The sequence below is a fragment of the Acanthisitta chloris genome, unplaced genomic scaffold (assembly GCF_000695815.1).
Source record: "Acanthisitta chloris isolate BGI_N310 unplaced genomic scaffold, ASM69581v1 scaffold31894, whole genome shotgun sequence".
Classification (NCBI taxonomy): domain Eukaryota; kingdom Metazoa; phylum Chordata; class Aves; order Passeriformes; family Acanthisittidae; genus Acanthisitta; species Acanthisitta chloris.
The window spans coordinates 13,036-24,004 of record NW_008669267.1 but is presented as its reverse complement, the minus strand read 5'-3'; the positions used below and the strand labels follow the sequence as shown (position 1 = coordinate 24,004).

General features: G+C 42.5%; 1 protein-coding gene across 1 annotated transcript in view; it reads right to left on the bottom strand.

The window, feature by feature from the left end:
- The window catches only part of PIK3AP1 (phosphoinositide-3-kinase adaptor protein 1), a 25,703-nt gene extending 15,960 nt beyond the window's left edge, over window positions 1-9,743 (bottom strand). Inside the window, exons 1-6 of the mRNA XM_009073258.1 lie at window positions 9,677-9,743; window positions 6,170-6,318; window positions 5,186-5,330; window positions 3,546-3,688; window positions 2,311-2,443; window positions 1,422-1,618 (exon numbers count right to left, since the gene is read on the bottom strand). Of these exons, the coding sequence (XP_009071506.1) occupies window positions 1,422-1,618; window positions 2,311-2,443; window positions 3,546-3,688; window positions 5,186-5,330; window positions 6,170-6,318; window positions 9,677-9,695 (786 nt within the window). The 5' untranslated portion in view covers window positions 9,696-9,743. The remainder of the gene's footprint in view (window positions 1-1,421; window positions 1,619-2,310; window positions 2,444-3,545; window positions 3,689-5,185; window positions 5,331-6,169; window positions 6,319-9,676) is intronic.
- Between the last annotated feature and the right edge of the window lie 1,226 nt (window positions 9,744-10,969).

Below are 10,969 nucleotides of genomic sequence, written 5' to 3'. Positions count from 1 at the left end.
GATACTGAAAGGCTGCTATGAGGTCTCCACACAACCTTCTCTTCTCCAGGCTGAACAGCCTCAACTTCCTCAGCCTGTCCTCATAGTGGAGATGCTCCAACCCCCTTATCAAGTTCATGGCCTCCTCTGGACTTGCTCCAACAGTTCCACGTCCTTCTTATATTGAGAGCACCAGAACTGCATACAGTAAGATGATTTGCTTGCTGTGGTACTACACTGCATGGATAGCTTAATGGTCAGTAAGCAGGACCTACTCTTAACACAGCTCTGTCACTGTGCTGGTGGAGAGAATATGGGATGAGCACAGCACTGCAATAAGGGTTGGAACGACTTCTCGCACCTCTCTCACTTACCCCAATGCAAAGATTTCGATCTCACAATTTACAGTTTCTGAAGATCTCCTGATCTCAGAACATGGAATGGCTTTTAATCAGCTCTAATGTATAACCCTAAATTCATGCTTTTGTCAAGAAGCAAGTCCCAAGCCTAAGAATCATGCATGCCTCCTACATAGGGCTTAAACACTACTGTAATAGGCTGGCAGAACCACACTAGGGATGGCAGATATATCACCCACCTGGTGACAATTACACACAACTTTTCAACTGAAAGCAAAGGCAAATAGAATTCATGTGCTCTGAGTCAAGGAGCTGCTTGTTATTTTGAAGCATACAGGCCAGAAACATCTCAAATTGAAAAGGAAGGATAAACACCATGCATATACAAGTACTGCATAGAAACAACTGCTTGGTACAGCTGGAGTCAGGTCCACAGTACAGCTGGAGGCAGGTCCATGTCACAATCTGGAAAAGTCAGAGTGCTGTTTTCTGGGGATGGGGTTAGCTCAAAGAGAACTGAATTGTGAATTAGGCTCCCAGAGACAAGAAGCAGGTAATGGGCAGCAATACCAATGCAGGCAGAAATAGATATCAAGTGGAGCACAGATCAGCTGTGAATGGGCTAATAAGCAGTCCTGACTGTACAACTAATCAGAGAGCACCTCAGATTGTATCTTCCCAAACATATTCTGTTCCCATATTACTCCCTAAAGTAGGAAGGATGAAGGGGCTGTAGTTTTCCCAAGATAGAGGTTAGAATAATATCACCAGGCACCAATCACATCCCTGCAGAAACTTCATTAGATGGATGGATGACACGGAAAGCCAGCGTGGCACTGTCTGCTTCTGTCTTACTTGCTCTGTGCAAAAGCCCCAGGAATATCCCTGGTTACAGAGATGCACCCCACTGTCCAGCAGAGAAGCTTTCATTGTGGCTGGATGTCTGTGTCCTACATCCCACCACACCACATTGCACCCTTTATCACCCCATCACTCCTGCTCATGCAACACTCAGTGCCAAGCTTCGTGCCCCTGCCCACACCCACTGTGGCACACGGCAGAATGGCTGCTGCTTCCTCTTACCACATATTCATCAATGAACTGGCGGAGGTCCTTAAAGCCATGCTTTTCTGCTATGGTGTTTGGATAGTGGCCATACTTGTTGGCTACACTGTAGGCCTGCAGTGCTCCAGGGCATGTAAGCAGCAAGGCAGTGAGGTTCTTCAGTCCATATCTTGCAGAGAAGTGAAGCAGTGTTGGCAACTCTTCATCCCTCTGATCTGTGAGAACAGGAGCCCATTAGAATCTAAGTTTCTCTCTAGTGGCAACAGACCCAGTAGGTGAGGAACAAAAGTCCTAGCAAACACAGACCAAAGCAGGTGTGAAATCCCTGCAAAGTATATACAAGGTTTCAAAATGGAGCTAACTGCACAAATTAACCAAGGTATCTAGTGCATCTCCAGCCTTAAGTCCTGTAATCTTCAGTGGGGAATATGGCACCGTAATAGGTTAACATATGTAGGATCACAGGTTTGCAAGAACCTCTTAGGTCATTACTCCACATTGATCCAACTTCTGAGTGCCCACTGTGAACTTTAGAGTAGGGTTATGGGGTTGGGGGAAAAGGACTGGGCTGTGGAGAAATGCCACATGGGATTGAGAGAACAAAGGAGAAAATACGGGAGACATTTGGGGAGCAGATTCTTTTCACTCTGGTTGTGTTTGAAGCTGTCTACATTGCTGCATCTGTCACAGTGCAGGGAGGTGATACTGATGCATGTAATAAGGAAAAATATCACTTGACTCAAATAGCAATCCCCTTTCTGTAGGCATTATCAGAAATTTAGCTTCCTGGCTGAGATCCAAGATTTTTGAGACAGCCTGTGCAGGTACCACACACTGCAGTGTTAATGCACTTCAAGGTAAAACAACTGATACAGTTTAAAAATCAACCAAGAATCTTTCAACTTACTTGCTGCCATATCTTCTTCTTCCAGCTGGTTGATTCCAAACAGGTGTAAACCACTGGCAGGAATGTTCTTCTTAAGTGACTCAGTCAACAGTTTGTCCAGTGCTTCTATGCTGTATGGCACAATTTTAAAAGCCTAGAGATAAAAGGAAAGCGATTTTGTTTGGAGGAGTCTGAATATTCAGTTAAGGTGAGATTTATAAGGTTTCTTTTTATTTAGCACAATCAGAATACAGTAAGCATAAACATGGAAGGTAGAAATGTTCAGGTCAAGCAAAGAACATGAGTAGTTTCCTGGTCCAGAGTATCATTAAGTTGAACAGATGAGAACCATACACTCCACAACGAGACAGAGCACAATGAGAAGTCACTCATGCACAGTCTGGAAGCACAGAAAACTGTTCCATGCTACTTCCTTGACAGGTATAATCTTCTGTCTGAAACTGTTCCAATGAAGTGTCACTCCTGCTTTAACTATGCACTAGTCCATTTTGAATTGCCCTGGTGTACACTGTGGGTTTGGCTTTTGAACTGGTTCTTAGACACTGGGAAGCATGCCTATTCCCCAGGCACCAACCAGTACCAACTGCTCCACAACTCGAACTAAAAAGCAAGGGAAACAGTCTCCCCTGCTTCAGGTTTACTGGTGACTAACCACACTCCTCTGTAGGCCGATCAGGGACGTGCAAGCAGCAAGACAACACATCTGAGAACTTGCCTGTGCGAGCTTTACCCCTCTAATAGGGTTCAGGCACACGAACTGCGCAAAATACAATATGAAAACTGAGGAGTGGCTTTATTAAAGAAATAAGTGCTAAGAACAAATCATTTTATGTTACTCTGATTCCTTCAGCTAGTATCAACCTTTGCTACTACTCACGTATCTTTCAAGAACCCTTAGGTACAAATTCCAAAACAATTGATTTCTTTGTGGCATTTTCTGTTGTATCTAGTTCTGTCATTCCAATCTTTTCAAGTCATCAGGGTCTAAACGTGAGTGTTGATTGACCGCATTTTTTCTGTCAGTTTGATAACTTGACTTGCCTTAGCCAGCTATTTGCTCCAGAGACAGAAAAAGCACCTGTGCTTTCACTAAAAGGGGATGATAAGGTTATGTGAAAATTTTGCATTTCTTCATTTCAGAAGAGCTACCTCGTGGCAAACACTTTCACTTATGCCCACTTGTGTGGCCTCTGAAAGAGGTGGTTTCCAAAGCAGCTGTTTGCTAAAGTCATTACCTGGCACATGAACTGTACAGGATTGGCTGCATTAGCCAACAGACTGCTGATTTCTTCCATATCAGTGTGGTAAGTGATGCTTGCTTCTCCAACCATCAAGTCCCCTGAATATATCTGCAGAGGCACTGTCCCAGAGGTTAAATCTTTGAAAAGAAAGAGCAGAAATCACCATTAGAACAAGCAATGGGCATGAGTTTGCATCAAATACCGTGAAGATAGGAGAGTTTAGATATACTGCCAGATGGATATCAAAACAGTTTCTGCTGTATTGAATTAATGGGAAGTCAAGAAAAGAGTCATGACATTGGTCTGAACATGAGGTAGGAAACTACTTTGGAACTACCTTTTTTATAGCTATGTCAATGCACATAGCCTGTCACCTGCTAGGTCCTCTGCAAACAGTAGACTGGACCACTACACCACTTCAAGCTACAGAGCCTCACGTATCTCCACCCCAGCTTTCTCTGGAGCTGTCTTTAAACTGTGCCATAAAATACAAGAGCTGGGAAAGACAGGGGAAAGACACTAGGGATTCTGCAACCTCTGTCAGCCTCACTAGTCTCTGAATAAAATCAGTTTAAAAGAATTCCAGCTTCAAAACTTTACCCATGCACAGAATTTACCTACTGCTGCACCCTGGGAGCTTCTTCATGATTTGTCTAGTGTGCATTCATAGGTCTGAACTTTCTCTTTGAAATACAGATATTTTGAATCCCACTGAAATTAATCTTGCCCTGTTAATAATCCAGGAAATGATGAAACAGTGACACAAGAAAGGAATTATAAATATATTTCTCTTACTGTTAGAAATGAAAGAGCTTACATTGTACAGTCCATCACTGTGAAGGTCATATTTATAATTCAAAGTGCAAGTTAAGTTTCCCGTCAATGTTTATATTACAAGACTAGATTTAAGACACAATAAATTGAACCTTTATATGTGAGTGAGGTCACCTTCTTTAAATCAACCCACCTCACTGACTTTACAGGAGTTGCTATAATGACTATTAGTCTCCATTTCAGAGCTGGCACAGTGACTCTTCAGGAGGATAGACCAAAGTAGATTAAATAAAATAATGCTGGGAAACTACTGTCAATCTTTAAGACTCTGAAATCATGCCCCTAAGGTTTAGTGAACCTAAAGTTTAGGCAACCTTTAGTTTTGTAAATGTAAATATCCAGAGTGACAGAACATTTCTAAGTTAAAAGGCAAGGCAGAAAAAATAGCTTCAGCTCTGATCACACATATTAAGCACATGCCATTGTAGTCATGCAATTATTTACTGCCACTTACCTTCTCTTGGTGCCCTGCCAATGCTAATGTGGTGGTGATTATAACACACAGTTAAGTTCAAAATGCTTTACAAGCTGCAATCTGCTCTTGGAACTCCCAGTAAGGTGTTTCCCTACTGCAAACCTACTGCTGCTGAGGGGAAAATAGAGCCCCCAAGCAGCAGTCTCTCTCAGTTCCTCATCACAAAAGTATCACAGATGAGAAGCAAGTTCAAGATTTTGTGTCTTCAAGTTTTCATGCATTGCAACCTTTACCTTTAGCCCTCTGGCACTGCTCAGGATAGGCAGGTTGAGATAGAAAGGAAGCAATGGGTGGAGGAAGGGGAGAAAATCTCAGCTCAGCTTACTTGGAGCCTTCACAGAGATTGTGTACTCATTCTCCATCTCAGCCAGCACACGCACAGAGGACGCATTCTCTGGAGAGAATTCAACTTCAGTTTTCATATCACCATCTAGTTTACATTTCATGATAATATAAACTGTTGTCTGCACCTAAGAGAAAAGGCATTACAACATACAGGTTCACAACATAAAAACACTTGCTTTGTTAAGTCCATTTTCCAGGGATTTTGTTGTCATTGCAACTAATGTGTGAACTACCATCTGTCATTTTCACAGTCCTGAATGGTTTTTAGCAGCATCTTCCAGTCATGGACTAACTGGGCAGGTGGCTTCTGTTACAGCTTGCACCAGCATAGACATATGCATTAAACTGATAAAACTCCAGATTTATCAGGTAGATTTATAAACTGATTAAAGCTAGATTTATAAAATTATTTAGTTCCAGCTCCATCAGACTCTTCCCTCAAGCAGAACAGCCACATTCTAAACAGAAATAAAGGAAGAAACTTAAGACTCTTTCCTTCTGAGGAGATGCTATACTAAGAACTGCTGTTTTACAGACAAGTAGCCATGATCCAACCTCTTCAGAGTCACTTGCAAGGCATGCACCAGAATTGTCATATTTAGACTGCATCCAGGCCGTGGAGTTAATTGGTTCATTGCAATCACTTTATTCCACTTGGAACCGAGGAAGGAAGAGCGAGAACCTGTCTCGCAGCACACAAACCAAGTAGCTATGTTAATGACAATGTCAATAAGTGACATTGCAGCCTAGACAGAACTGGAAACTGCATGTTACCAAGCTATTCCTGGGCCCAGGGAACCAATCTCTTGAAATTGAGACACTGAGCACAGGAGGCTGAGAGGGAAAGTGGCACAAAAATAATTGGGGACTAATTCCCAGGCCTGTAAAGCTGACCATTACAGAGCAGCATAACAGTTGCACTGCTCACAGTAAGAACATAGCCCAAGCAGAGGACATACAGTACCCCACATTGTATGCGGTCAGGCTGCACCACTGGATGGTCCCCAGTGCTCTTGGATGATCCATGTTCTTCACTCATGGTAATTCTGTGGGAGTAAACTGGATTCTTCTCGTCTTCTGTTTCTGTATCAGTCACAGAGTCACAGCCCGAGTCTAAAATAAAGTGTAGAGTCCTGTTACATCACTCCCCTTTGCTGAATGCCTATCACACACATCCATACAGAGAAACAGCCAGGAAGGTAGCAGGGTGGAAATTGCTATTCCTCTTAAAGTAATACTCAGAAAAGGGGATCTAGTTGAAGAAAGGGAAACTACAGAGCTTCCTCTTTTTGCTCTCTATAAGAGGATTTCTGGGGAAAATTCACAAAGACAAAAGTGGCAGAGTAGACTGAACATGCTTATGAAACAAACAGCAATGCCACTCTTTGCCGAAATGGGTACTCCTCTCTCATGTTAAATAGGAAAATTAGCATGTGAATGTCTAATATAAGAACAATCCATCAGCAGCTGGACTCATAAAGGCAGCTGCACTCTGACACACTGTAGGATGGGCAGCAGCCTTTAGTCTTTCTTTCCTAAAGTAAATGATAAAACCCAACTTTTCTGTCATTTCAGTAGTATCTTTAGTTTTCTGGATCCTGTTTATGTTACTCACCCCAAACTCCCAAGTTCCTTACTGCATTGAAAAATACAACATGAGGCAGTAGTCTGAGGGGTTCTGTTCCTTGAGCAAGAAATATAAACTCCAGTATGTACACAAGAGTGAAATTGAAATGCACCAGAGCTTTTGCTCTGAGAAGTAACAGCACTTTATCTAAATAGACTCAAGAGTACAAGTAAACACATGCAACCCTGCAATACATGTGTACAAGACAATGTTCTCATTCCATTTTCCCAATAACAGCACAAATGATGGAAGAGCAAACAATTTGAATTGATACCACTGGCTGGAAAAAAACCCTAGCCAGAAATAAAATAGATTATCTACCCCTGCCAGGAAATACTTTTCTCAAATAGAGAAAGGAAACAAAAGACAATTTTGTATCTACTTAGTAGAAAGCATTTTTTTAGCTAGTTTCTACCTCTTCATTCACATGGTTCGCACTTTTTCCCCCTTCCCATCTCCCAGAACATGGGGTGAAAGTTGCTGACTTCCCCTTGTCAGAAGACTAGGATGAATTCTTAAAATTATCTCCCATGCCCAAAATTTTCCAAACTTTGGAAAGCTGTGGAGGAGTCAAGGACTTAAGACAACATTTTCGAAGTTATTTGTTATTTACTGCTTACCATAAAACACATCTGTAAGGAGCAATACAAATTATTTACTAGACAAAATCTCAGATTTGGACTGGCAAAGTTTTTATATTAGTAAGAAATGTTCTATCTAAAATGCCCAGTCCTGATGAGAAAGACCTAAACAATCAATCATGCTGTCTAACCTGTGGCATCCAGACAGTAAAGCTGTCAAGAGTTCAGATTTTACTCAGAATCCCCCAGCCTCTGAGTACGTCAAGTTTCCACAAATCAAGAGAGCCAAAGTTAGTAAAATCAGGCCTCTATTAAGAGTTCATGTCCTCCTAGCTTCAGTGAAGTCAGTCAGGAATTTAAATCTAGATGAGTTCATTATTATTACTACCAAGGACTTAAACTTAGGGTATTTAAAACTCTTTGTCAAGCAGATCTTTAAAAATATTTTCTATACATCTAAATGGGATTTTATGAATTATATGAAAACAACCTTGTTTCAGGAGACAAGCTTTAAGCCACAAAACTTTAGCAAATGCTTCAGCTGAAATTTTTGTCACAAATAGTGGTGCACACACACTTAACTTTAAGCATGTGAATTGCTCCACATGGCAAGTGAGCCTACTCACATGAGTACAAGTAGATTGTTGCTTAAATGTTTGCTGTAGAAAGAGCAGAGCCAAAAGTTTGCAACTCTAAAGTTCAAGTCAGGTATAACCACTAACACCTAGATTTCTTAAATAAACCTAGAACAGTACATGTAATTTAGCAAACAGACTTTAATGCTGCACCAACACAAACCTGAAGATTTGACTAAGAAACTACTTTGATGCAAGGCTGAAGGCTGTACTGAAGGTGGCTTTTTGAATTTTCAAACAGTGGTACCAAGTACTAGAGAAAATGAACTGAGGCTTTAAATTCCTTAACTTAGTATTTTAATCAAAACTATTTGAAGTCACCAGCTGCAAGAGCCAGACACATCTTGGGAATCCCTCTCTTAGAGAAACATGGGCTACTCCCAGCCTGGGAGTGCCAAGCTGCCCAGATGTATACAGGGGAGAATAAAGCACTGGTCCCACATTCTTCCCTTAGATGATAGCTGTCACATCAGGTGTTTGGCCTATGCAGAGCAAGATGTCATGTCTTTTGGGGTTGAGAAGAAGCAGCAACTGTTTCTAGAACAGTGTCTCTATAATCTCTGTTGGTTATTTCCAATATGACTAAATCAGAAAGGCCAAGCTCACCGCAGATAAGAGAGCCAATGATGACCAAATTATAGCAAAGCATTAATGTTTCATAGTTTCATAGTATATTAAGGGTTTGGAACGGACCTTGGAGATCATCTAGCGCCAGCCCCCTGCCCTGGGCAAGGACACCTCTGACCGAACCAGGCTGCTCAGGGCTGTAGTCAACCTGGCTTTGAGCACTGCCAGGGTTGGGGCAGTCACAGCCTCCCTGGGCAGCCTGTGCCTGCAACATATGCTCAACAGACACTTGCCAGCACCGTGATCCTCAGGGCATCATCCCCGATCCAATATGAAACCATTAGTGTGGTAATTTGTACCTCACTTGCCCAATGTAAGGCCTTTTTCAGGGAAAAATGAAACCTAAAGCTGTGGATCTCAGCTACATTGTCTACATAAAGGATAAGAGGAAGGCAAGGAGAGAACAAGCCCCAGTCTCTCTGCTTTAACAATGGTATTTGATACTAGAAACAAATCAGCAGATAAAAACAACTTGAGCTTTTAAGAAGTTCTGCCATTGCCTGATCTTGTCTGGCACTTCCTCATTCTTGTAACAGAGTTGACTGCCCAGAGGTCATATGTGAGCACAGAGCTGTTAGGTAATACAGGAAGAAGCAAGCAATGTTAATCAGTAATTGGATTAACAGCTGATGGAACAGGCACTTGGAGTTTTGGGTATGACTTATTCATCTGTTTTTTCATTCAGAAAATACTGAAATTGCAAAGTACCAAATTTCCACATAAGCAGTGAAGTGATCCTCTGATTCATCTTGCACATCCCAGTCATGTGCTACTGACTGAGTTGTGAAGATGCAAGCACTGGAAGAGGAAAACATCTCATTACATTCAATAATACCCATGCTCTAAAGCATTGTTAGATCAGGCTTCCCACTCACTAAGATACTTGAATAATGACAACCCATTTGCATATACAGATTCAGCAATTATATCATTGTCAAGATACCCAGGCTAGAGAGGCCATCACTGAGATCAACAGACTCACTAGAAAGTTCAGTGAATACCTGAATTGAGCTTCTCCATGAGCAGCTGCTGTAGGTCAAAAGCTCGTGGTTATAAAAGGCTCTCCCTTTCTGTTCCCTTTTAAACGAAGGCTACCTCAGGCCTCACAGTCTGTGAAATACTTGTGAGAATAGCAGCAAGGGGAGGAGATGCGGTCCAAGAAACTCAACCACATTTCCCCTTGAAGAACATGCCCCGCTCCGGGAAGTGTCAGTGGCTGCACTGCAGAGAGCAGCCTCACACCCTTCTCGCCTGCCCTACTGGGCTCCCTGCACAGCTGCCCCGCAGAAACTCACCCCAGAGAAATACCCAGGGAAATGTAGGCAGGGACACGTGCCTCAAAACCCATTTAGCAGCTTCAGAAATTAATATGAAGCAGCCGGTTATTTTGACCGGCTGCTGCAGAGCGTGCAGAGCTCGCTCTGTTATCCATTTCCTCCTGGCTAAGCTGGCAGGCTATCGCCATGGAGCCGACAGCTGTGGTTTCTCACAAGTCAGCCCTTACACCACAGGGCACATGAATGCCTGGAAGGAGGCAGCAGTCTGTCCAGACCACTCTCTCATCCAGATATTAATGCAAATGGCACAACTGGTCAACAGTTTGTCTACAGGTTCTGCATGTGCAGACCAAGCCCTCGCTGGCATCTGTGAACACTTCCCATTCGGTCTATCAACCAGTTGAGACAACTAGTCTTCTCGAGGCCTCAGACTTCCACCTCAGTATACCCAGAGCAAGAGGGAAGGCCCTCAAAGAGAGCTCCTGCTTTTATGTAAAACCTGCAACTGGCCAGTCTCCTTTTACAAGTGCTAGCAAGGACATTAAGTCTCCCAGGGCAACTCCAGCTGCATTGGCAAGAAGGCAGGTTACCAATAAGCAGTCAGGGAACCCAGGGAAAGTAATCTTTCATCATGCTAACTTCAGAGCCCCTGCTTCACCAAGGAGATAAATGCTGACCAGTGCAACATCTTGTGATAACCCCTCAAAACTGGATTATAATGTAGCAACATTTTCCCCTTTCAACAGGGTGGAGAGAAGCATGGAGAGAAACACCAAGTGAGAAGAGTGAAACACAGGAAAATATATGACCATAAAATTGTCCATGCAGAACAAATAAAGTATGGGACATCTCTTCCTTCTCTCCAAACCCCTCACCCCAAGCAGCTCATCTACAAGCACAGCACCTAAACCCAGATTTTCAGTTTTACAAAGAACATAGTCATGTAGTCATGTTTCATATATCCTGTAAAGCTGGAAACTACAATAAACTATTTCTCATCCTCCATCAAGGAAACAA